The sequence below is a fragment of the Pleurodeles waltl genome, chromosome 1_1, assembly GCF_031143425.1.
Source record: "Pleurodeles waltl isolate 20211129_DDA chromosome 1_1, aPleWal1.hap1.20221129, whole genome shotgun sequence".
NCBI lineage: Eukaryota > Metazoa > Chordata > Amphibia > Caudata > Salamandridae > Pleurodeles > Pleurodeles waltl.
In genome coordinates this window covers 837,007,424-837,033,913 of record NC_090436.1, presented here as the reverse complement: position 1 = coordinate 837,033,913, position 26,490 = coordinate 837,007,424, and the positions used below count along the sequence as shown (strand labels likewise).

The 26,490-nt window shown below is 41.6% G+C and overlaps 1 protein-coding gene across 1 annotated transcript in view; it reads right to left on the bottom strand.

The window, feature by feature from the left end:
- The window catches only part of LOC138301836 (transmembrane channel-like protein 2-A), a 536,847-nt gene that overhangs the window by 256,454 nt on the left and 253,903 nt on the right, over positions 1-26,490 (bottom strand). The window contains exon 10 of the mRNA XM_069242355.1: positions 17,013-17,155. Coding sequence (XP_069098456.1) covers positions 17,013-17,155 — 143 coding nt within the window. The remainder of the gene's footprint in view (positions 1-17,012; positions 17,156-26,490) is intronic.

Sequence of the window (26,490 nt, the reverse complement as noted above, 5' to 3'; positions counted from 1 at the left end):
GTTCGCCGAATTACCATGCAACCAAATGCTGAAGTTGCAAGTTTCACCATGCAATGGGAGAGAAATGAAGCAAGTGATGTCCTGATCAATGGGTGGTACCGAATGGATCTTTCCACTGTAGTAATGAGGACTTACGCTGAATGATTGAAGGGCAGATTCCCTTAGACTTTAAGAAATATGGACTTCTGACTTTCCCCTTATTCCCATGCTTTGCTGAGTGCAGAGACTCCTGACCAAGCTTCTGCAATGCTGACACCTTCCATTTTTTTCAATTTTCCATCATATTTTTTAAACTTTTTTCATCCTATTTTGCTCTTTAGCTTTTGTTCTTATGTCCTTTCGATAGATTCCTGAAATTTGCAGATTCAGACTCTAAAGAGATTTCCAAATTACAATGGTTCATTTAAGTTTGCTCATTTACTTTGTACTAATGTGTAAAAGAATTGACCAGCATTTATTTTCAGACCATGAAATGATATTCTTAATGTTTTGTATTGCAGTGTCTGAATTTCTTGTTTGCTTTATGCTAATCTGTTTAAATTTCTTTAGGCAATCCGGCCATCCCATTGCTATTTTGTATCTTTACAGGAAGTTTTTGAGATTTCTTTCATTAACCTGAGTATTAATTTGTAATAAAACCCTTTGACTTTATTTCCATTTGTGTTTTCATTGTGTGGCCAAATTGGTTACACTGTTAACTAATGTTGGTTGATTGTTGCCTGATTCCCTAGTTACTCCCTCCCCCGATGCACTGATCCAAAGGTTCATTGGCCTTGAATTAGAGTATAAAAATTGCAGCAGCCTGTTGCAGATGTACTCTATTTGAAACCTGCAAACTTATTAATTGTTCAAAAAAGGGCCCTTGAGTCTATTTTGTATAAGAACAGGGAAGCATCCTTGAACTCGTTATGCTATTACTGTCCCATAATCTCAAATAAATCATATACTGTTTATAATGAGCATTCTCTATGAGTTTGTAATATATCTGAAAACTGCTTCCCTGCATTTCCTTCTTTTATTCATCTTTGCAACTAAATAATTGCTCATATTTACTTTTATTGTATTAATGTATTACAATGTGAATTTTATTATTTGTAGATTGTATAGTTTATGGCTATAAACTGAACTGACACAATAAATATCCTGTTTCCACAAATACAAAGCTTGAATTTATTGAGCAAAAACATATTTGCTATATTGTATACAACAGCTATATTTATTCTAAGTATCTGCTAACTCTGGATTGGAATCACTGCAGCAATTGCCCTGAAGAGATGACACAATTACCAAACAGCCCAGAAACACCTGCTGGCAGGCTTGAATCAACATATTTTTATCACTTTAGTGAGTTAGTTACCTCTTTTGTCAAGTAATGTAGCTTTGTAAGCTGATGATTACAAGTTAAAACTTTTCTCAATGTATATTTATTAAAGAACATACCACGTTTAAATAAACATATTACATTTGTGTGTCCCATTTAGTTGTTATGTGTTGAAAAGATCAGGGTGCAGGGTTCACAAAATGGCTACCAAACTTACTGGTCTTTATCATAGATCCCCATTCTCATATAGAAACGGTACATTTTACGCCTTCTTCTCTAAATCACATTACAGCTAATATCATGTGAAAGTGTAACAGGATGCTTAGATAAAATAAGTATTTTTTTATTTGTTTGAAATCCAGAATAACTTGCAAAATAATATGGAATGGTATCAAAGTGTAACTTTTAGGAGCGCAAATAGGCAAAAAAAAATTATGACCAACATTACCAGGTAGAAAAACTACAAATTTAGTACAATGTGGTTATAAATGGCCCCTGAGAATTTCTATAAAGGTGCTAACAGCATATGAAAAACTTAAACAAGAAAAATTTAGAATACAAGTTAAAACCATATACCTTTGGCTTTAAGCCATTTGGTAACTGCAGCAATTCCTTTTCAGTTGTGTCATGGCATGCATTCAAAACCATTTGTCCTTGCGTGAACCTATCGGGAACATCTGGGGCCAACAGAATTAGCGAACAAAAGTACCTTGTTGCTTTACATTTTCAAGGTTCACATAATATTATGCCAGTTGTGAAATGAATGGTTGTTCAGCAAACTCTCAGAAGTGGAAGCGACAGTGTCTCGTGTTTAGAAAATGTGAAGGTGATGGATTGGTTTGCTTGATGCAGCATGGAAGGATCTTAGAAATTAATTACAATTGCAAATTGAAATGTGATATTTGTGAAATTATTGTAAGCTCTCCAAACATAGATAGTGATAGACGTGAGCAAAATACCACTGGGGTGTGGTTAGCTAGTGAATAAACTTACTGCAAGAATATGGTGAATCTCTAACTAAACCAATAGTGTATTTTGTGGGAGGAAAGGAATTTAGGAAAAAACTACACAAAATACTAAAGTGTTAAAATCAAAATCAGATGTACTGGTTCTTGGCAAAGCAGAACTGATTTGTGTGAAACATCCACTGCACCAATATGTCATTTGTCTTGAATTGCACTAATGTTATATTCAGCAGAACTGCAGAAAAAAAACAGAACGTTTCTTGTTCTTTGTAAAAATACACTAAATACATTCAAAAGTTTTTTTTTAATTTCTTTTTATTAGTCATTTGTCTTACAATACCCTTCATTAGGCATAACATAGTTATGCATCCTGAACACATACATGTAAACAATATCTCACAAAGTATTGACAGGTTGTTAATTTGCAAGCTAACTCAACACCACCTAATTGTTACAATAATACCACTGCACCTTGAACAGTATTCTGAGAATCTCGAGGAAACCTCATTATTTCTTGTGATCCATTCTCTCACAGGAAGGTCCCATCCATAATATTTAGTTCAGTCTCTGCCTCCCTCACCGACCGTCGTCAGTCACTGTACACTAGCACTCCTCATGGTTTGCTCTGGAGTGCCAAGCGATTCCATATCCTGTGTATGTGCCACCCTCACCCTATCTCGCTCCCATCACTAATGCATTATCTACCAATCAATACTGCACCTAGAGCAGTGTACCTCTCAACCCATATACTTTGTGCTAAGTTTGATCAGGTATGAGCGGTGAAGGAAATAGATGCGAGTTAGCTTAAACATTGCATTAATGGACATTCTCTTAACTAACTCAAATGTTGTGTTCCATTCGAAGTCGGTAAGGGATGTAGCCAACTCTCCCTCCCATGCCAATCTAGCCACCGGCTCTTCCCACACCCTATCTGCCTGTAGCATCCTATATAGGTGTGTAACGATATGTCTTGCCGTACCTGCCGTCAACATCAAGTGAAGTGTAGCCATCACCCTTGGAGCGTTCAGGAAGTCCATCCAGATTTTTCACTCTGTATTCATCAATTCAGCATATTGGAGGAAATGTCTCCATCACACTCCGAAAACCTCCCATGCCTCTGCAAATGTGAAAAATGCCACCACCTGTTATAAGTCACCCAGTGCTGTGCATACCCCTCCCTCCATCTCACATGGACATGTACTTGTCAATGTGCATGGATCGGGAGCAACATCCAAACATCTAGTTCACTAGCAAATGGTGGCCTTTTGAACACCCTTGTAATCTCTTGTTCCCATATTTCCACTACTTGTCGAATCAGATAGGGATGCCCGGCGGTACCCCTATTCCGTGCATGAGCAATTCCATCAGCGGGTGTGTACCGTGCATACCACGAAAATGTTGCACCTCTGCATTGCCATCTCTAGAGGCCCATTGTGCACATTATTTCAGTTTAGAGGCATAATAATACAATTCCTGGTCAGGGAAACCCAATCCCCCCTTCGGCATCTCCTTTTTGAGTTGGGAGAGTACAACCCGGCTTCTTTTCCCTGTCCACACCAGCAACGTCAGGAGACTGTCCAGTGTCTGAAACAGGCCACAGGGCAACATGTATATTACATTCTGGAGGGTATACAGGCACCTGGGGAGGAACACCATTTTTGCCACCACCACCCTCCCCATTGTAGAGAGTGGCAGCGTATTCCAGAACCAGACCGATCTAGTGAGCTTGGCCAGTAGGGAATCAATGCAGTATCGCTGCTGGTCTTCAGGGCTATGTCCCACCCTGAAACCACTATACTAAAATGTTGACTTTTCTCAACGGAGTCCCAATGGGGCCAACTCCTTGTTAGGCACCCCCTCCAGAGCCCCTAACGGGTAAAACAATGACTTCTGTCTGTTAATACAGAGACCCGCTACCTCCCCGAATCTATTCAGGTGCTGCAGTAGCATTAGCGTACACAGATATCAGTTGTGTTACTTCCCCCATACATATACCTGCAGTTTCCATGTCCCTTTGAAGTCTAGCTGCCAGGAGTTCAATCGCCAAAGCAAATAATACCAACGCAGCAGACAACCTTGCCTCATGCCCCTCTGCACTCCCCAGTCCTCTGTCATGATTCCCCGCTGCGTACCCTTGCTTTAAGCAACGTATGCAACGCCTGTATCCATTGCTGAAAGTGTGGGCCAAACCTCATATGCTGCAGCACCAGCCGCAGGTAGCCCAATTCCACAGTATCAAATGCTTTCATAATGTGCACTGACACTAGGGCCAATTCTCTGTCGCTGCCCCTCACCGCATGCATGATGTGTGCCAGCCTACGCAGATTATAGGCTGTGCTCTGCCCTTGCATAAAACCACACTGTTCCTCGTGTACCAGTGTCCCCACAACCACAGTCAATCTTTCTGCAAGGACCTTGCACAGCACTTTTATGTCCACATTTAGCATAGTAAATTCAAAAGTGTTTTTAACTTGCATTTACTAACATGTCTTAACATGAGATGAGGGAAGAAATAAGAAACATACAAGTAGCAATACATTCCGAACAATCAATATTGTATAGGCATCTCAATGGACCATTAACGTTAGTGCTGTCTTCTTCATTCATTGTTTGCTTCAAGGGACTAAACCAAACCAGATGGAAACAAAGGGGTTTAAGTTATTAGGTAACAACATATGGGAATCCGTGTTTCTGCATTGGTTCTGTTTTCTCCAGTGTTTTACACAGAAACAAGACCCATAATCCTGATGGAATCTTTATTTAAATTGTTGGCTGCTTCAGGATTACTAGGGGCAGTCATATTGAGGGCCTATGTGTCTAAAGTCAAAGGCCTGTGGTGGGCAGTTAGTCCACGTTGCAGGAGCTCAGATCTAAAACGATCTGGGTCCTAATCATAGGAATCAAGCCACTTCAAGGAAGCCTTCCCCATCAACCATGAAACAACAGTTCTATCCCTCTCCTGTGATAATGGACAATCCCCTCCATGTGCATTGAAGATATTACAATGTCTTTGATGTGTACTTGTATGCCCAGATGCTCAACCTTTTAGTGCTGTGTGTCCATCACAAAAGTGATGAAAACCTGTCCAAAATATATATTTTTTTATTTACTTTCTGGCTGTGCTGGAAAGTTGGCTCAAAATATTGCAAACAGTTACTCTGCATCAAGATGGTGTTCCAGTGATGGTACATGGGCATTCCCATAAAACCATGGATGATACACAGGACTTCCGAAGGAACCACTCATGGTTTTTGAAGTAAAACCCTATCTTCTAACAATAGTAGACAGGGGTTTGTACCAAAGAAATATCACCACCTTGAAGCAGGCATTAAAAATAAGAAATTATTTCATTTCTCCAAATTTCACCGTTTTCAAGTGTGCTGCAATGTACAACACACATCCCAAGTGGGAAAAACTTTAACATGTGTCTAGGCATAGTATTTTGCTTTGGAAGGGGATACTGCCAGAGCAAAATCCTGAAGATCGTATCCCCCGGTGCCACACTGATATTAGCCTCCAGAGTGCTTTTTGTGAGGAGGACAAGGCCTGTTGTGTCCAGCATCAACTCTGAGAAGGAAAACTGTGTCACATCCTGCATGATTGAAATTTTGAACTTTGTGGATGTCCTGTCACTTCTCTGCAATAAGCTGCTACCCAGTGGCCAGCAACTCTGAATAGAAGCTGGAGCCCCATTCTGCTTTAGGAAAATCTATAGCAACTCAGGATGCTGTGGAAAATATTTTGAAGCTGCTTGCACCTACAGAGTTGTGATGACCATTTCTGAAATCCCAGACTAATGCCAGTGTCCTGAAGCTTACCTTGCTTGTAAGATCTGAACTCCCTCGAGGAGTTCAGAGCTGCAGATCCCGAGAAGAACCATGCTCTTTTTCTCTCTCTAACCAGAGGCCCAAGAACTATTTATTAATAAAGAGAATCTGATTATCGTTCCCAATATGTGCACAATGTTTATTATGTGTTGTTACATTTCCTGGTGTAAGGAACTGCTAACCTGTGTCCTTGGCTCACCTGTAGGAACGACGTGGAGCCCAACATTGGCATGTTCTTCCTCAATCATGCTAAGTCTTTAAACAAAGGATGGTGCCTGCAGTAGAATATGGGTAATAGAAAGAAAGATTGAGACTGGTTGTCTGTTTTAGCTGATTACACTTGACTCTCACTGGTTCAGTCTTCTGTGAATTCTCTGCTCATGTTGGTTTGTGTGAAGCCTGATGAACTCTAAGAACCACAAATTAAATATTTTTAACTCCAATCAGCTCATGCTGAAACCAATAAAATTAATCAGCTTTGCAAATGAACCTTGGTAAATGTCTTATTAAGGTAGGTAAATATTGCCTCTTTCCCAAACTGGTTAAACAGTCTAAAAGTCTGGTACAGGGCAGCTTACAAGGATGCTTCTTGTTCTCCTCCTTGTCTGTTATCAAAAAATCTGTAACCCAATATTTCTTGCCTTTCTTTTGTTTGTAGTTTTAACTTTTGCTTGTCATTTCCTGGATGCTTAATATTCTCACAAATATACATAAACTTTTTTAATGGTAAGCAATAGATTAGTAAAACCAGTACTTTAAGAGTACTACTTATTTTCATTTTAGCAGGAACCCCATGTTACCATGACATTCTAAATCCCATCAACACGAAGAGTTGCTGGAAATGAATTTTGTTGCTGGGGATGAAATCTCAATAACACTAGGAACTATGAGTTCCTGGAGCAGGCAAAACAATCGGTCATGTTGACTGTTAGAAATGGGGGTAGTGGATTGCACCCCGATCAAGTAGGGCCCCTGACTGTAGTCAGGGTAAGAGAGCCACACAGCTGAGATAACCCCTGTTCACTCTCTTAGTAGCTTAGCATGAGCAGTCAGGCGTATCTCAGAGGCGATGTACACACACACAGTACCACAGCAAAAACATCACAAAAGTACTCCAGACCAGTTTAGAAAAATAGCCAGGATTTGTTTGAGTGAAACAATACCACAATAACAGAAACCCAACATACACAAGTAAAGATACAAGTTTTCAAAGATTAAATGTAGTATAGCGCTTAGAGACACAATAGCTCCAACTGAGGGTATCCCAACAGCTTGACGGAGTCACTTCCAACAGTCTGGCTCTTCCCAGGAGGGAGTGCTACAGAATCGTATACACCCCGGTTATAGTACCTTGGAAAATGATGAGAAAACAAAAACATTGCATGGAGTCAGAGAGGTGAGGCGTTGCTGGAGCCGGTGCGGCATCGGTTCCTTACTGCCACCGGAGAGGTGAGGCGTTGGTTCCTTATTGCTAGGAAGGGGAGGTGATGAATTGGTTCTTTATGGTTGCCGAGGAGGTGATGCAACGTTGGCAGTGAGGTGTCAGTTTCCTATGACAATGCAGCGTTGATGAATCCAACACGTCAAGATGCGAGGCATCATCTTCACCATGTCTCAATCACACCACAGGGCCACAGCTGCTGTGGCTGAGTCAGAATCAGGTGCTAAGGATGTTGGTGAAACAGCACTCTGAACTACTGCTGTGGCCGGACTTCGGAGGTACTGCAGCGACATCAGGACTGCATTGTAGGTCACAGTTGTTGCACTCAGCAGGGACCCTGGCTCCAACGCAGGTAATGGCATGGGGTCAGAGCACGGCGCCAGTTCTTAAGTTGCTATGTAAGTCGATGCACTAGTTTCTTCCTTGTTGCACCAGAACTCACTCCCAAAGGCCCAGGAACTGGAATTTGTACCGCTTGGTAAGTCAGGACTCTCAGCAAGAGAGCCCAGGCACCGGTAGGTCAAATCTTTGATGTCCCTGAGTCTTCTTTGTGTGAGGACAGGCACAGCCCTATTCAGATGCAGGTTTCAGCTCCTCCTACCACTCTAGCTCAGGAAAGCCCATCAGCCTGGTGATGGGCTATCAGGATATGTAAGGGCACACCTCAGCTCCCTTTGTGTGACAAACACCCCAACTGTCATCCTAACAGAGACTTGTTTTCAGCAGACAGGCAGAGGCACTGAACGGTTAAGGGGCATTTTCAAACTCACAATTCAAAAACTAACTTCAGCAAAAGATGTATTTTTGAATTGTGAGTCCAGGGAGCCCAAACTCCATATCTCTATCTGCTCCCAATTGGGGATTACACATAAAAGCTATTTCAAGACAATCCCTATGTTACACTATGGGAGAGAAAGGCTTTGCAATAGTGAAAAACTAATTTAGCAGTATTTCATTATCAGAACATGAAAAACACACCAGTACGTGTCCTACCTTTTAATTACGCTGCATCCTGTCCATGGGGCTGCCTTGAGGCTACTTTAGGGGTGCCTTCCATGTAGTAAAAGGAAAGGTTTTGGCCTGGCAAGTAGGTGCACTTGCCAGGTCGACATGAGTTTAAGACTGCACACACAGACATTGCAATGGCAGGCCTGAGACATGTTTTCAGGACTACTCGTGTGGGTGGCACAATTAGTGCTGCAAGCCCACTAGCAGCAATAGATTTACAGGCCCTGGACACACATAGTCCACTTTACTAGGGACTTACTAGTAAATTAAATACAACACATGGAGAAACCAATCACCAATACAACATAGACAGAGAGCATATGCACTTTAGCACTGGTTAGCAGTGGTAAAGTGCTTAAAGCCAACACAAATATGTAAAAAAAAAATAGAATGAAATAGGCAAAAAGTTGGGGATAACCCTGAAAAAAGGGCCAGGTCCAACACTGACTGAAACTAAGATAACCAAGTGTTTGGTGAGGTTTGATTGTGCTTTAAATATAACCACACCCAAGATTTCATCCCATGAGGTTTTGCATTAGGGACTCTGCAAGCATATTGGAAAAGTGGCAGGCTCTTGAGGAACAGTGTTGTTCCTATATAATCCAGTGATAGGAGACTAGGCCCCAAATGTGACAATAGGGCCCCTTTTGAGAGCTACCATGTGTCCTAGTTGGGACAGTGCTGATGATGACATGTTGGAGGTTATGTGGGTCCTTTGCTTACTATGCCACTGGAACCAAGCTATACATGGCTGATAAGCCCAAATAATGGCAATACCAGCCCTGGGTTGATTGTGCTCCAGTTCAAGGAGGACATGGCCTGACAGTTTGGGCTGGACTGTTCTCATTGGAGCAGGGTCACAACTGATGGGCATGTGGCTGGGTAAAAACTGAGGTGTCATTGTGTGTGAAAAATAATGGATTGGGTTGCAGCCTGAGCGATCATCAGTGGCTGAGAATAATGAAAGCATTCCATTCATCACTTTTTTTTTGTTGCCCTCAGTGTGACGAGTATGCCCAGCTCCAATAGCTGCATTTTGTAAATGGAATTTTGGAGGTCCATTGGTCTATGCAGAACTACATCTTTGTGCTTGCAGTCATTCCTGAGGTTTTGCAGCAAGAATCATGCCTCATGACTATTGCTGAGGCATGGATTCCTCAAATCTTTGTGATGAGGCTGTTTGTGCTGTGTCACCTTTATACATCCAGCACAGAAACTAAATTTAGCAACGTCACATACCAGATGCTGCCCTAACAGAACATTAGAATATGAAATGGCCAATGGTACACGTGCCTAGTTATTTTTCAGATGTAACGTTCTACACTTCAGCATCACTTATCTCATACTAACTTGCTCAGAAATAGATTTTTATTAGACAATGTTTGTTGATTCAGCCTGGTTAAATTAGTACTACATTTACCTCACTCACAACACGATAGTGGGATGTAAAATAGGCTAATGCCTACAATCCAAAATAGCATGTCTAGCATAGATTTATCAGACTTGTAACAATTTGTTATCAAGCATTTGTGAAAATGTTATAGGTCCTTTCTATACTCGTCTGATTTATATTTGTGCCTTTTGCTAAAAACATTGATTTTCAGCCAATAGAGGGTCACTATATTTCATATTCTAAAATGTTGTAAAGAAAAACTAATATGATATTAATCTAGAGCTCTGAGTTTGATTGGGGTAGAGGGAAAGCCATCATTACCCACGTTGGCAGCATCTTCCTCTCATCTTTGCTTCCTCTTGGCCTTTGTAAAAACCTGTATCCAGCACTGATGCATTTTTTAGCAATGTAAGTTAGAAGTAGGTGTAATTGAGCCTGCTGGGTCTGGTAGGCATAATTGTGTGCCCACCAGCTTTGAGGCCATAGGAGGCTGTCTCCACCTTGGAAAAGCTAGGAGGTACTTTGCTGTAGGAATTCAAACTGCCTCTTGCAGCCCTACTATGGTCTCCAGCTTTCCTCTTCAATAAAATGTGGTAGACATGGAGTACATTTGCCAAAAAAGACTCACTAATCAGATCACAACTCCCATGTCCATTTTTCAAGGTAAGCTTCATCTCTTGGCTTGGTTGCTGGGAGGTAGAGCAGGGTACTAACAGAAGCATTAAAGATGTGCCTAAGGAAATCAGTAATGACCTTACACCTCATGAGAACAGTCCACCCCATGCTGTGACTGCTTGTGTTCCTCATTGAATGGGGCCTTGCCAGACAGTTTAAGATAGAGTGTTCCCATGATAAGCTGGGCCAGTACTGTTTGCGTAGGTGGGTCTCTGTCTAGAGTAGCACAGTGGTTGAAAAACAATGGTCTGGAATGCTACCCAGAGCAATTGCCCATAGACAACACAATTTGCAAGCATCCTTCTCATCACCTCCCCTGCTTTTTGGCTAGGTTTGCACTACAGAAATAGCATATACATACATACTATTGGAAAATGACTTTTTTGCATGATCACCCTCAATTGTATGGGACTAATGATGCTCATTGTTTGACTGGGACACCGCTAACCGGTTGCCAGTGTACATGCTCTGACTCCTAATACATATTTAAATTGCCTTTGCTCCTAATTGGCACATTTAATTTACCTATAAGTCCCTAGTATAAGGTCCAAAGTGTATCCAGCGCCTGTAAGTTAAATTTTAATAGTGGACAGAAGCACACATCATGCCATTACTAGAGTGACAGTGCAAAACATGACTGCAGACCTGCTACTGTAGCCTATCTGTGCCATTTTAAAACTACAAATTGGACCAAAGTATCCCTGTTGACAAGCCTAAACCCACCTTTTACATATTATTAAGTCACCCCTAAGTAGGCCTTAGTGCCCAATAATATACGGTGCATTGTATTCAAAAGTAGGAGATGTAAACATGTAATATAAAACATGTCCTTTCAGTGACAAGGACTCTAAGCTATTTTCATTGCAGCAGAGTTAGCTATTACATAAGAATGAATTGGGAAACAATATTATATTTAATAATGTTATCTCTGGCTATGAAACTGCTATAAATGTAATTCTTGGAATTTCTAAAATAGTTGTTGCAAACCCAATTCACCTGGGAAGTCGTATTTCTAATGAATAGCTTGGAAAAAGGTACTTTTAGAAAGTTACCTTACCCCTGCCCCTGGAGACCCATTTGCCTGAGCTCCAACTGTCACTTGCAGCTCCTCCTTGAGGAGGTTTGATGAATAGCCTCCTTGATGAGGTTTGAAAACTGCTCTCAGAGAAGTACAAAGGCCTAGGGCATGGGGATGTGTTTCTCTTCGTCTGGTAAGTTGATCATCTGGGCTATTCCCAGAAACATGTTTAACCTCAAAGCAGCCTACCCTGCTACAGGCAAATATTAGCTGACAGCTGGGCAGGGCCCTTCTATGTTCCCCCATTCAAGCAGGCACCAATTCCAGTGGGAGATGAGTTGCCCCAGAACTAGTCTGAAGTGACAATAGAGCAGGGGTTGCTCATTTCCCTGATCACACCTCTGGCACACAGACTCTGCACCAGGGGTCAAAGTTTAAAGTAAGGCACATAGGAACTTCTGCAAACGTCGGTAGGGCTACCCCTGGGACTTTTTTCCCGATTGGTTAGGGATGAGCCAGGAATAACATCCACCAAACAAGTTCATGCCAGACGTAAATGTGGCACCCTGTGCATCCTCTTCAGAACACTGCTGTACCTGTGGAAGACAGAAGAATGACTGCCCCTTATGGTGAGACTTCTGAGGAGACATGAAAGACAGGAGCTGCTCACACTTCTACATAGGACAAAGAAACGGACTACAAGGGTCAATACTAACCTTCTGCTAAGCTACAGGAAAATTACAAGCTGCAAGAAGCCCTTTTCCTCAAGGGCCCAGTTGACCAGTTCCAACTGGACCAGCCCAGGATAACTCTGATGACTTCTGCTGTAGTGAGTTTGACAATCAAGTGTTGTTCCTGAGGTTTTAGGGCCCTTTCTGTGTCATAATGTACTACTCCTAACATCAGAAAAAAACCTTGGATTTAAAAACTTTTTAGCTCCGAAGACCTCTAGAGGACCTGGACAAAGCTGTCAAGTCAATCCAATTAAGGTGCATTGCCATTTGGCCAAACATTCAGGCTGCTCCTGCTCCTAGCTTCTCTGCAACAGCAAATCTGTTTCAGTGGGATTTCACAAACAGCGAATAGCGTATCTGGCCTTGTGGAGCCTTCTGGGCCACAGCTTTCAGCCTTGCCCCACTGGAGGAATCCAAGCTCCAAAAAAAGTCACTAAATCCTGGTCTACGTTCAGGTGAGGGAACCAAATGGGTCAGTAGGGATCATCCTTGAGCATGAATTTTGAACTACTCTGGCTCAGATCTTTCTCGCAAAAAGTCAACAACTTCACCGGAACCTCATCTGAAGGATATATGGTCTTGTGGAGCACCACTCAGCCACTGCTTGCTTCATTGAAGATTTTTAATTTCCATTTCAGAGACTAAGGGCCTGATTTAGATTTAAGCTGACAGGTTACTCTATCACAATAGTAGCCCATCCTCTGAAATATAGATACCATAGGATATAATGGGATTTATATTTCAGCAGACGGGCTATCCGTCACCGTTGTGATGGCATAGCCCATCCGCCAAAATCTAAATCAGGCCCTAAGTCCATAGGTACAATTTACGATGGGTCACACTTGTTTATTGTATCCAACCCACGCTCCATCACAGTCATCATTACATCTTTCCCATGTCCGGGTCAAGAACAGCCAAATGACGATGATTGGTGCTTAAAGCTTTTTGACTATATATTTTTTTTTAATTTACAAATGTATATCTCAGGTTCCCCTTAATGCATTTTTGACATTTTAGTGTCATTGTGTTCATTAAATTATTCTTTGTCTTCATAGATTGAAGTGGGACTTTTATTGTGTTGTGTTTTCGACTTTTTAACTGTTTTGATACTTCTAAATACTTCATACATTTCACTGAGGTGAGCCTGTCGGCTCGTGTTGTCATACCTAACAGGGTTTGCACTTAGGTTTAAATTACAGAAGCCTTTACTAGACCTAACAAGGTATTGATATTATTACTTGGAGTGGACTCCCATCCACCTCAACTAATAGTCCACTGTCCCACACATATACATACCCTCTCTGTTTTAAGCAAGCTGGAGCACAAAGGGCAGTGTCTAAAATCAGAAACTAGGTAGTGAGGGTTCAGATCGAAACTGCAATTTTAGAAAATGTTTATTTCAGGCCACTCTAGATCATCCAGCTACCGACCATGTTAATGTTGTCTACAAGGGCTCAAAAACATTACTCACTCATTCACAAAGGACACCTCATGCAGCAGGCATCAACAACCATGCATTCTTTCCCTCAACTACATCTCATCACAAAATGGTTCACTTACAAATGGATGAACCAGCATTTATTGAAAACAAATGTATTTGGACTACCCAAAATACCAATTACCTTTATTAATGCTTCACTGTAATGACAGACAAATGTAAATCTGTTGCCTTTTCTTGCTCTGAACAGAATGTGAAATATTACAATCAAAGAAATTGCAGCAAAAATGTCCTGAGATTCTTGCGGAATAATCCACCACACACTGTGGTATGACAGAATAATCCTGGAAAAAACTTAACTCAGTTTCCAAATATCCATTGGATCATCTTGCAGAATACTAAACCCTAATTCCGTTTGTAAGAATAACTGTATCTTTAGAATTAGTTATTGTGAGAAAACTGTAGTCATCCAATTTTAATATATTGCACGTACATATTCTTCAGGGAAGCTTTAAATAATACTATCATATAATCCCAGAACCAGCATTGTTAACTTCAAGACGTAATATTCAAAATCAGGGGGAATCCACTATGATTTTCCTCTTTGACTTAGATTTCTTTAACCGCATACCCAAGGAACATTTGTATGACAATGGTATCTTGTTCCACAGGATGTATATATAAATGTAAAATGACAAGAGAATTCCAAAGCAAGTCACCATAACACTGATTGAATGGATGTGTAGCTGAATTATTAAATGTGATAGAGCACCAGGGGTGTGGCTTGCCATAGAGCTGCTGGGGAGGTGGCAACAGGGCCTTTCAGCTAGTGCAGAGGCATGAGGGAGCAAGCTTTGAGGGGACCACATTACCCCTATTAGTGGCTGTTTTCTTGCTATGAACCCAGTGTATGGGGTCCCAGTTTTCTGGTTTGCACTAGGGCCCATGGCACTCGCCTGCACCACTTGAAAGCCACTCAGTAAGTGGACATCATCCGCAGCTGATCAATATGTAAAGGTTTCCCTACAATTCTGCAACCAGTGCTTTAAATGAGCTAGTACTCGCAGGTACTAACGGGCATATTTATGACCCCTATGAGCCATTATTGCATCACTTTTTTGTGATGCAAGGGCAGCGCATTCCTTGCAACCATATCTGTGAAGCCACGCAAAGCCACTTTGCATGGTTTTGAATGGCATCGTTTATATGGAGTAAAACAAAGCAGTGCAAATCGCTGCGTTGCCTTACTCTGCGCAAGGATGGCATTCCATGGATGTTCCCACACAACACCTGTGGTTACTGATGCATCCCCAGATTTGCCAACCCTGGTAAACCTGAGGATGTGCCAAATCCTTATGCCTATCCACGGGAGGAGCAACAAGGAGAAATATCTTTATTTCTCCTTGTTTTTCCCTCTTTCGATGTGTGCTGCATTATGCAGCACACTTAGAAAGTGGAAAAAGCCTCACAGGATTGTTTTTGCGCAGGACGATGGTCCTTCCTGCACAAAAACAATCCTTCATGCAGCGCAGACCCCTTGACCATGGTGCAAGGGTGCCTGCACTGGCTCTAGGTAGCCCATTGTGCGCCAGTGCAGGCGGAAAAGAACGGAATGCGCAATATTCTTTCTATACTGTGCATTCCTGCTCTTTCCAAGTGATGCAGTGCAGCAAAGTGACTTGCTGTGCTGCGCTGCACCACTTTTTTATAACTCAGGGGGTTATTCTAACTTTGGAGGAGGTGTTAATCCGTCCCAAAAGTGACGGAAAAGTGACGGATTTACCACCAGCCGTATTACGAGTCCATTATATCCTATGGAACTCGTAATACGGCTGGTGGTATATCCGTCACTTTACCGTCACTTTTGGGACGGATTAACACTCCTCCAAAGTTAGAATAACCCCCTCAGTCCCTGAGTACCTGGACTTCTTTCACTTGAAAGGGAGAGAACCTGAACTTCTCAGCTGGGGTTCAATACTTATAATAGGAGGGTACTTACACTTCTCAACAGCGCACAAATACTCCTGGCCAGTGAGTAACTACACTTCTGTAATTACATTTCAACCACTGGTCTCAGTGAATGAAAATCGACTTCAATACCTGCGAGCTGCGTACAAGGTAGTAGACAAAAGTAAATATGCTCGAATGATTCAAAGAGCTAGTCACAGAGCCTTCGCCATAATGGTGCCATGGAGTTCCCCCCAACCCACACTAATTTCACGAACTGGAGGCAAGTGGAATGTCACACGACTAAACTTACATTTAAGTGACATAGTTAAGGGAAAATTGCAATTGAGTTAATCACATAGGTGCTCACCATCACCCACAAGTATTTCTGAGCTGAATATAAGGAGTGAGTTTTTTGAAAGTCGTGGTCAGACATTAACTGTAACAATACATAACATAATGCAACAAAGAACTCACACAACTAGGTTAACAGCCATCACAACGGGCTGTGCAATCCTCTCTCTCGTTCCTGGGTTCCTGCTCACACTCACGCTATTTTACACTCAAGATTGTAGTGATGGCAGCACTGAAACGTACAAAAATGCAGGCTGCCTCATTCCCAGTTGGGTGCAAAGTGGAAGATCGGGAAGTATATGCACCTGGTGGTGCCCTTTATACCTCCAGGTTCTACCCGGAGGAAACTGCGCAGACAAAATTGGGTTTTAATACCATAAGCAAAATCAGTTGCAGAATATTTTTGGAAATGATTCCCCATTTCATATAGCAGAGCAAAGAAACTGACATCATGTGTCAATGGTGTGCCTACTCGTGGCAGATGTATTATTGTTTAGCACAACATAGTGCGGCAACCAAAGTAACACTTTTTGTTCTACTTTAAAGAGAAGTTTCCGTGGCAAAAAAACTTTTGCACTGCAAAGTAAATACTTTATCAAGACTTTCCGTCACTATTGTAATAGTGCAAAGCCTTGCTGAGTCTCGCCTTACCAGTTTTAGCTCTATTATCGCACAACTTGGCTTTAAATAAAAAAAGAACACACGTGCCTTGTATTTTTCTGTTAAAAGTATTTGGAATAATTCGTATTTTACGGGGGCCTTTTCATTCATTTTGTATTTCGGTGTCACAAACTGTATTACACTTACATTTAACACAATACGATTCCAAAATGTCTCACTGTGTACGTCTACTTGGAGAGCACACGTATTTAAATAAACTTTTTAACTTACGTTCTAATGACAACTATCAAACTGTAGCCAAATATGCCAACTCCAACCAAAAAATATGCTAATGGCATCCTGAACTGTAGCCATCCAATGGTCCTTTGATTATTGTAGTATCCATAAAACAGCGCTGAATATTTGACATAACCCTGAAGGAGAAAGAGAGAACATTAGCATAATATTCTTCGATGTCTATTAATTTTATGGCAAGACCGGAGGCTCCTATTATGCGTTTCTTTTCTTACTTTAATTAAATAGCAGCAGTCAAGAAAACATACTACAATTCCCAGAAGGCCAACAACAACAGCCAATGGGAATGAAAACGTAGTCATAACAGTGTACACCAATCACATGCATAGTAAGGTATTATGACATCACTTGACTGCGACCAGACCTCTTTTCTTGCTGCTCGCAGTCAAGATAAGTACCCTTTTATCTTTCTCCTCATATTTGTCTGTTGTAATGCTGTGGGGTTATTGTTATTACGCTTTATGGTTAACTTTTCATTGTTTTCCTTATTGCGCTTTCATAACGCGTTGGTTCAACGTTATTGCCTCGTTTTTCATAGACAGCAGGTTGCCGCATTATTCGGATCGCTTCCCGGCTCGCGCGCTGCAATTTCGGCTGTTTTGCTTAGCGTGCAGCGCCCGCGCGCTCGCTGGCCGGGAACCCGGCTTTTCCTCAAGCGGCAGTTATTCTGCTCGCGCTTGAGGAGATACCGGGCGCTCGGCCAAGAACGGCTCCCCTGAGGCTCATATTCTATTTTAGACGCGTGGTTTCTTCGCGTCTCAGGAATTAAGTGTTTTTTCTTTCCCATTATCGGCTGGACGTTTCCGGCCTTTTATTCCTTCTGCTTCCCTCGTAGCTGTGTTTTCCCTAATTTTAACCCCTCTCTGCCCAGTTCCTTTATCACTATGAATGCGAATAATTCCCCCTCACATGAAGTAGAGGATATTAGGCAGGAACTCTCTGCCTTCATCAAATCCTCTGTCCAACAGGCAGTTTCTTCCTCCATACAAAAAATTTCTAAGAACCTAGAACACTCATTTTCTGATATGATTTCTAGGACCATGTCGGCCCAGGCTGCGGGGAAATGCAGTCAGCGCCTTTCCCCTAGTAAAAATCCCAAAAAATCGAAAAAATTGGCGCAAAAGAGAAGTGAGGTTTCCTCACATGTGGCAGAGGACGCGGTTCCTCAAAAGGCTCCCACCAAGGAGTATAAAAATGTGGACATTGGGAAACTAAATTTAAAACATAAATCTAAAGCAAAGAATATTATTCCCCCTTTGATGATTTCATCCACCCCTGATACGGATGACGATGTGTCGGATCTGGACTACGTTTCCAGTGTCTCGGATGACGCAGATGATAATACTTATTCTCCCCCGCCTCCCAAAAAGTCCAAGTTGTCCTCTCTTCAAACCTCCACGCTCCTGGACCCTGAGGGTTTCCCGAAGTTTGACCCTTCCAATATACTTCACCCCAACTCCACTGAGTGGGTTCCCGCAGACCATGTGGCACAATATGTTTCTGCTAAAATCAATTGGCCCTTGGACAAACAAACCAGGGCGAAATTGAAATCTGAGTGCCCTCGCCCTTCCCTGTCCCGTAATTTATCCGCTACTCCCGCTATTGACCAATCTCTTTTATCATATTTTACAAAAATAGGCAAGGATCCACGCAAAGGGGTGGATAAAGCGTGGGCCTCTTGCCAAGACAAATTGCTGGATGTTATGGGACCGCTAACCCGTATTTTTGACATTGTGGAAGCGGCCAGAATAGATGGTTCCTTCATTGATTCTGAAGAACTCTCTTTATGGGTTCAACATACCTTTTGCCTTTTAGGGAATGCGAATTCCGCCCTTACACACGAAAGACGCAAGGGTCTTCTTTTAAAACTTGACTCTAAGTTAGTCAATTTGGCGACTGTCCAATCCAACTCTCAAACGGATGGTGCTCTGTTTGGAGAGTCCTTCATCAAAGAGCTAAGCAAGTATGTGACAACCTTTACTTCTTTGGACAAGGCTCAACAATCGATGAAAAAGGTGTTTTCACAGCGTGTTTTTGCAAGGGCTGGCAGAGGAAGGAACCGCTTTGCCGGCCGTGCATACCACAACCAAGGTTCCAGAGGTTATCATAACGCATCCTACCAGGAATATAGACCACAGTTTTATCCCCAAAGAAGCAGGGGTTTCCGCTCCAGAGGCTTCAGGAACTCCAGACCCTCTCCCCAACCAAGTAAGTCATGTTTTTTCTTCCATTCCTTTAGGAGGACGTCTCCGTTTTTTCCTTCCAAAGTGGTCACAAATCACGGCAGACCCGTGGATTCTCAAAACTATTCAGGGTTATTCCATGGAACTTTACACAAGTCCTATTCAAATGCAGTTACCCCCTCTTCCTCGTTTCTCCTCAGACATGGTTTCTCTCATAACTTCGGAAGTGCAATCTCTATTACAAAAACAAGCCATTGTTCCTATTCTTCCCGATCCAACAGGTTTTACCAGCTCGATATTTCTGGTTCAAAAGAAAAACAAGAAGATGCGCCCGGTGATAAACCTAAAGTATTTCAACCATTTTGTAGTTTACCATCATTTCAAGATGGAAACTATTGTCCATCTCAGAGATACTCTTCTGCAACGGGATTGGATGGTTCGACTGGATCTTCAAGATGCGTATCTAGTTGTTCCAATCCATTCTCATTTCAGAAAGTTTCTCCAGGTTCAGTGGTTAAACCAGTTTTTTCATTTTACCTCTCTACCCTTCGGTCTCTCATCAGCCCCCTGGTGCTTCACCAAACTCATGAAACCTGTGGTAGCTTTTTCTCAGGGCGCAAGGCGTCAGACTCATCATTATCTCGACGATATTTTAATAATGAGTCAGTCCCCTCAGTCCCTTCTCTCTCATCTATCCTTCATGCGTTCCCTGCTATCGGAACTAGGCTTCATCATAAACAGAGAAAAATCCATTCTAATTCCATCTCAAGTTATAGAATTCTTAGGATTTCAAATCGATTCAATTTCGGCCACCCTCAGACTCCCTTCAGCAAAGATCAAAACTATAAAATCGGAAATTCTACAAGTCCTTTGCAGTTCTCAGATATCCCTAAGAACGTTAGCACGAATTGTGGGTCTACTCTCATCTTCAATTCAAGCTATATTTCCAGGTCCTCACCATTACAGGGCCCTTCAGAGGTTGAAAATCCGTCACCTAAGAAGGGTCTCTCGTACGCAGATATCATTCCACTAGACGCCGATTCTCGCACAGAGCTTCAATGGTGGATAGACCATTTAGATTCTTGGAACGGAAGGACTATCTTTGCATCAGCCCCCAATCTAGTATTAGAATCAGATGCAAGCCAATCAGGATGGGGGGCCCGATGTGGACCAATCTCAACTGGAGGCACATGGTCGTTAGAGGAGTCCAAAATGCATATCAATTGTTTAGAGATGCTTGCCGGCTTCTTTGCAATCAGAAGCCTTGCAAAAAAACAGAGTGCGATGTGCCATTCTCCTCAGGATGGACAACATATCAGCCGTCCGCTATATCAATCATCTTGGAGGCACAAAATCCAAACCTCTGACGGAATTAGCCAAGGGGTTTTGGGAATTCTGCCTTTTAAACCACATTTCGGTTCATGCAGAATATCTTCCGGGGTCTCTCAATTCAGTGGCGGATTGGCACTCTCGTCATCTGCGAGATTCAAGGGACTGGAAACTCCATATTTCAATTTTCCAACTCATTCAAAACAAATGGGGTCCCCTAGTAATAGATCTTTTTGCTTCACTTCTCAATTCCCAGCTTCCTCTATTTTACAGCTGGCGGCCAGATCCATTAGCTGTAGCATCAGATGCTTTCTTACAGGACTGGTCCCCTTCCCTCAATTATGCATTTCCCCCTTTCCTCATGATCAGCAGGGTGCTGGCCCATCTCAGGCGCCAACTAGCCACCATAATTCTCATAACCCCCTTTTGGCAGTCTCAAACTTGGTTCCCAGCGCTTTTAGAATTATCAATAGACTTCCCGGTCCTGATTCCTTCCTTCCAGAACCTATTGCTCAACCCTCTAGGGCTTTCTCATCCTCTGATATTGGACAATGTGCTCACCCTCTCGGCATGGAAAGTCTCGGGCAATCCCAAATTACAGGTACAAAAAAGGCTTATTCATCAGCCTGGTCTATTTGGAACAGCTGGTGTTTGGGAAAACAAATTCATCCCTTTTCAGCAGATTTGTTTTTTATTCTCAATTTTCTAGCAACCGAAGCCAGTAAAGGCAAGGCCTTCCGTACTATCAACCTTTATAGATCAGCTATTTCGGCCAATCATTCCCTGTTGAATGGAAAACCTGTGGGAGAACATCCTTTGATCTGCCGCTTACTAAAGGGAGTAAAGTTTTCTAATCCTCCTTTACCTAAATACAGTCGATTATGGGATGTTTCTATTGTTTTGAAATTTCTATTGTCTTGGCCTGATAATGTCATGCTTTCTCTAAAAATGTTATCTGCAAAGTTAACCATGCTATTGTGTCTTGTTTCTATTAAACGTCTTGCAGATGTTAGAGCTCTAGATATATCTAACCGTCAGTTTACTCCTTCTGGGGTCATGTTCACTGTGGTTCGTCGAACTAAAACTAATTTTTCCTCAGTTTTTTATCCTTATTTTCCCGACTATCCCAAACTATGTGTGGGACAATGTTTGAAAGTGTATGAATCAAAGACTGCAGATTTAAGATCCTCTTCTCATTCCCAATTATTAATTTCATTCAGGAAACCTCACTCTCCCGTTTCGGCCGCTACTCTGGCCCGGTGGGTTCGTTGGTTGATGTCTTTGGCGGGCATAGATACTTCTATGTTTGGGGCTCACTCTTCCAGAGGGGCAATGGCTTCTAAGGCGTTCTGGACAGGCTCCCGATTAGAAGACATTCTTAAATCTGCAGACTGGTCTAATGACAACGTATTCAAAGTTTTTTATTGTAAACCTATTGAAAATGTTTCTCTGAATATAACTAATATGCTTTAAACTCGCATAATAGGAGCCTCCGGTCTTGCCATAAAATGTAGATTTTCCTAGTATTATGACGGAAAGTCTTAATTTTATTAAAGACACGAAGGCGAGTATTATCCCTCCTCTTTCATTAACCTTGTTTTCTTTCCCACCCTTTATTCTAGCACCATTGGCCATCACTCAATCTGCCACTTAAGTCTCCTCCTTCGGCCTGGATTTCTTCTCTGCAAACTTCCATGGCTCCGTTCAAAGCCGGTCTTCCCACAGGACTAATCTACCGGGATCCGGCTTGGTTACCTTGGATTTTGAACTTTTGTTCTGATGTCTTGTTGTTTATTATGGCAATTCTTATTTTGTTCTCTATAGTTCCATTGTTTACTGTTAATTGACTCTCTCGCAAGAAAAGAGGGCTGGTCGCAGTCAAGTGATGTCATAATACCTTACTATGCATGTGATTGGTGTACACTGTTATGACTACGTTTTCATTCCCATTGGCTGTTGTTGTTGGCCTTCTGGGAATTGTAGTATGTTTTCTTGACTGCTGCTATTTAATTAAAGTAAGAAAAGAAACGCATAATACTCGCCTCTGTGTCTTTAATAAAATTAAGACTTTCCGTCATAATACTAGGAAAATCTACATTAGATCGTAACCACACGTTGACCTACAGGTTGAGGCCAGAGGAGCTCATCCACTGCTGTGGTAAATCAAGGGTTACTCCCAACAAACATAAATACTTTGACCCCCAGAGGGGCATGTGTTACTTTCACCCATAAAAAGGGGGGGGGGAACTAAGGCCCATATTTATACTTTTTTTGCACCTCGTTTGCGTCATTTTTTGATGCAAAAGCGGCGCAAACTTAGAAAATACAATTATATTTTGTGAGTCTGCGCCGCTTTTGCGTCAAAAAATTACGCAAATGCGGCACAAAAAAGTATAAATATGGGCCTAAGTTACTGCATGTTTTTGTGATATCCTGGCATGTTTTCTCCGTGCTGCTATAATGCACGGTGCCACATTTGGAATCCGGTATCGGGACTTCATTCTACATAAAGAAATAAAATTAATCCGGGACTTGTAAAGCGCAGCAAATCACCTGTGAGGGGCTCAAGGCGCTGAATTGTAGACACGGGGAGATTAAGCGATTTGTCCAGAGCCCCGTAATACCCCAGTACCACTGATACCACACATTGCTTAAGTGTGCTGAAGTAAACCTTTCCATGATCATACACACCAGTTTTAACCATGGTTAAAAGGAGTTGCATTTAAGTCGAAGTTTTCTTAGCAATTTGCATGTAGAAAGAAAGGTGTCATGCTGTGTATGACTAAAATACAAAGAATGGATTCCTTTCGTTTGTAAAGCCCATTAGTATTCTTCTTTACTTGAAAAACATTTGAAAAACATCAAAATGAAACAAAATGTCCACAACTGTAACTGGCAGGTCTTTTGAAGAAAGGAGCCAGGGGAAATAGTTTCGTTATAGAGAGCAGCTGACACTCGAGTACACTCTCATGAACTTGGTAACGAGCCAAAAGTAGTTCCATAGCTTAGGAAAAAGTTCGGGAACCATATGAGTAAGTACGAGACACCTCATATAGTCAAACGTTCGTCAACGAAAAGTCTAATAGCCGGTTCCTTTTGAATATATCAAGCTGATGCCGGTATACATGAGTGTTATGTTTGCGTATTACTTGTAATAGGTATAACTAAAGTCCATAAGAAAGCCACTGACCTGTATAGGCTTTACCGAAGACAGAAATGTTTCGACGGATAGATGTAAGAATATTAGGCTTCCAATACATGCCACAGTATGTTTTTAAGCTTTTTATGGGCATTCCTGTATTAAATATGGGTGTTCCACTAGATAATTTTATACACATAGATCCTTCTGCATATCTAGTATGTGAGTGCTCTCTCATTAGATTCAACCTACTTAGGTGATGAAACAGTCCTAATTGTGGATAGAACCCAATGATAAAGTATGCCACGAAATGTGGGTGAACATTTTATGTCCAAATTATGAACATAATAGATTATTGGGCTTGTCATACAGATAGTAATGTCTCTTTATTGGTTCCCTGTACTTTATGTTTTAGGAATAGAGGTATGCCACGTTCACGATTGTCGTTAACATTGCTTTACCATAACCATCCACCAGCTTCCCAGCCTCTAAATGTGGTGGCATTTTCCACCACTTTGATTGGAGGGGGAAAGGAAGAATGGCATGCAGATGTAGTGAAGCCCAAGTCATTGACAGCCTCATTCGTGGAAGATCAGCACCGCCCTGCCTCTAAATTGGATGATAGCAGCTACAGAGGTGGCTGTTCAACTTTAAATATAGCCATTGATATACGAAACTATTAGGCCTTCAGCACCCTTCTCCACAGTGAATTTGTTTAGAAAAAATGTAATCCTTATTATGTGACTCAATAGAATCTGTTCTTTTGTGATATCCCTTAGGAAGCAGTGTAATATTCTCCATTTGGAATTTAGAGCCATGCATGGAGCAGAGAATTGCTGTTGATTCATTACTTAAATCCATCTGAAGTGCTGTTAAAGAGGGAGCTTGTTTGACAATCTGAATTGAATAACCATGTTAAAGTGGAGTGGGATTCCACTGGCTATTTTAGAGATGCATAAATGAATGGCAAGTACTCTCATTCTTGTGGTGGAGGCAGTGAAGAGCTCCTATCTTCAGCGGAGGAATGCTTTGCAGCAGTAGCACTACTAAGCTAATAGACTACCTTTTCAAGGTCATCTGCCTTTTTCTGACTGATCACCCAATAGACCCCTACCAGATTCTAGAAACAATCCCTTATTCAACTTTTACTTTCCTAAGTAATCTGCTTATGGTTTGGAGTGGGCTCCATTCCTTGTTTTTTCTCTGTCTTCTTTCTGCTTGATTAAGCGTTTCAGTTGCACTACAAAGCGCCATCTACATGCTGAAGATACAGGATCTTGTACACTTAATACCACAGCCACTGTAGTTGTCGACATGCTGAAGGAACACCTCAAACAAGTCTCCCGGAACCCATATGTACTTGGGCTAAGTGTAGGACGGGAATCCCTAGTTTGCCTCAACCCCAAATACTCCTACTCCACCATCTCATCTACTGCTAGGACGCCCTCCTTACTTTCAGCATTGGGGTAAAGATGCTATCACATTTCTCCATTGATACATTGCTTGTCATTTCGTCAACTTCTCTCCCTCAATAGCCTCAAATGTGTCTTGATGTCCCTCTAGCAAGGGTGAGATAACCAACCCTTTACTCATTGCATACGTACTAAATAATACTCAATCTATTGTTAAAAATACATGAGCAAGCAAAAATAAATGTGACATCTCAATTTCTAGTGCTTCCATTCCACCTAAAAACTTTTGAACCCGGCTTGCTTAAAGCGATTATGTTTCTTCTCTTTGGATACTTCTATATCTGTGATGATTTATAGCAGGTTTTTACACAAGCAAACTGTAAATGGGTCCCCAAGTCTGTCCCATTACTTGTTCTATCAAACATATACATTTGTTTTGAGCTTCAAAATTAGAATGCTCTAATTACAGCTTCAGTTTAAACAAGTGTCAAAGTGTTTAAGGAATAAAAAATATTATTATTACCCTGCATGAAAATCCATTGTAGGCTTTGATTAAACACTGCATTTAAATGTGGCTTTGCATTTGAAGATTGTACAGAGACCTGTATTTAGTCTGAACTGCTGACAAAAACATGTTTCATTTCTTTCCCTCCCTCTTCCTTTCCCCTTTTCTAGAATTACCTATGTCATGGGTGTATATCTTTTTATGACTCAATGTCTTTTGGTAACAACAGAATGAATACAGAGAGTGTTAAAACTTAGCTTCTTAACCATTTGACCTATGCAAACGACTGCAATGTTAGATTAATCTTAAAGTTGTTTTTTTATGAATAGGCACTGTTACTAAACTGTGTGAGAAAGGGAGGGATTTCATTTCAGAATGTATGGCACTTACCTTGACTTGTGTTTGTCTTATACTCTACTAGTGCTGGGAAGAAATCGGGAGGTTTCATATTGTTTCAGAAAACAGTCAAATGTATTGCGAGTTTAAAATGTACTTGTTAAAACTTGCAAAAACTTGCAAGATTGACGGAAGCAGTCCTGTTCCCATGGAGATATCATCCTCTGATTGGCTGAAACCAAAAGCTATCTACCTAAGACTTGCAACTCGTATTTTATTAAAATTGTATAAATATCTGTCTCGAAACTAGATAGAGAGACCCTTTTCTTGAGAGAGGGCACTCTGACTCTGACTCATTCTGACTTAGTCTCTTTGCTGATGCATCTCCGATTCATTATGAGAATGACTTTTATCCTACTTTGAATTTAGTTGGGAGAGATTCTACAGAATTTCTCGGATCTCTCTTTTTGAAAAGGTCTATTAGGAGATTATGGCCCTCATTTTAACCCTGGTGTTCTTTTGACCGTCAGGGTTAATGTGGCGGTATTAC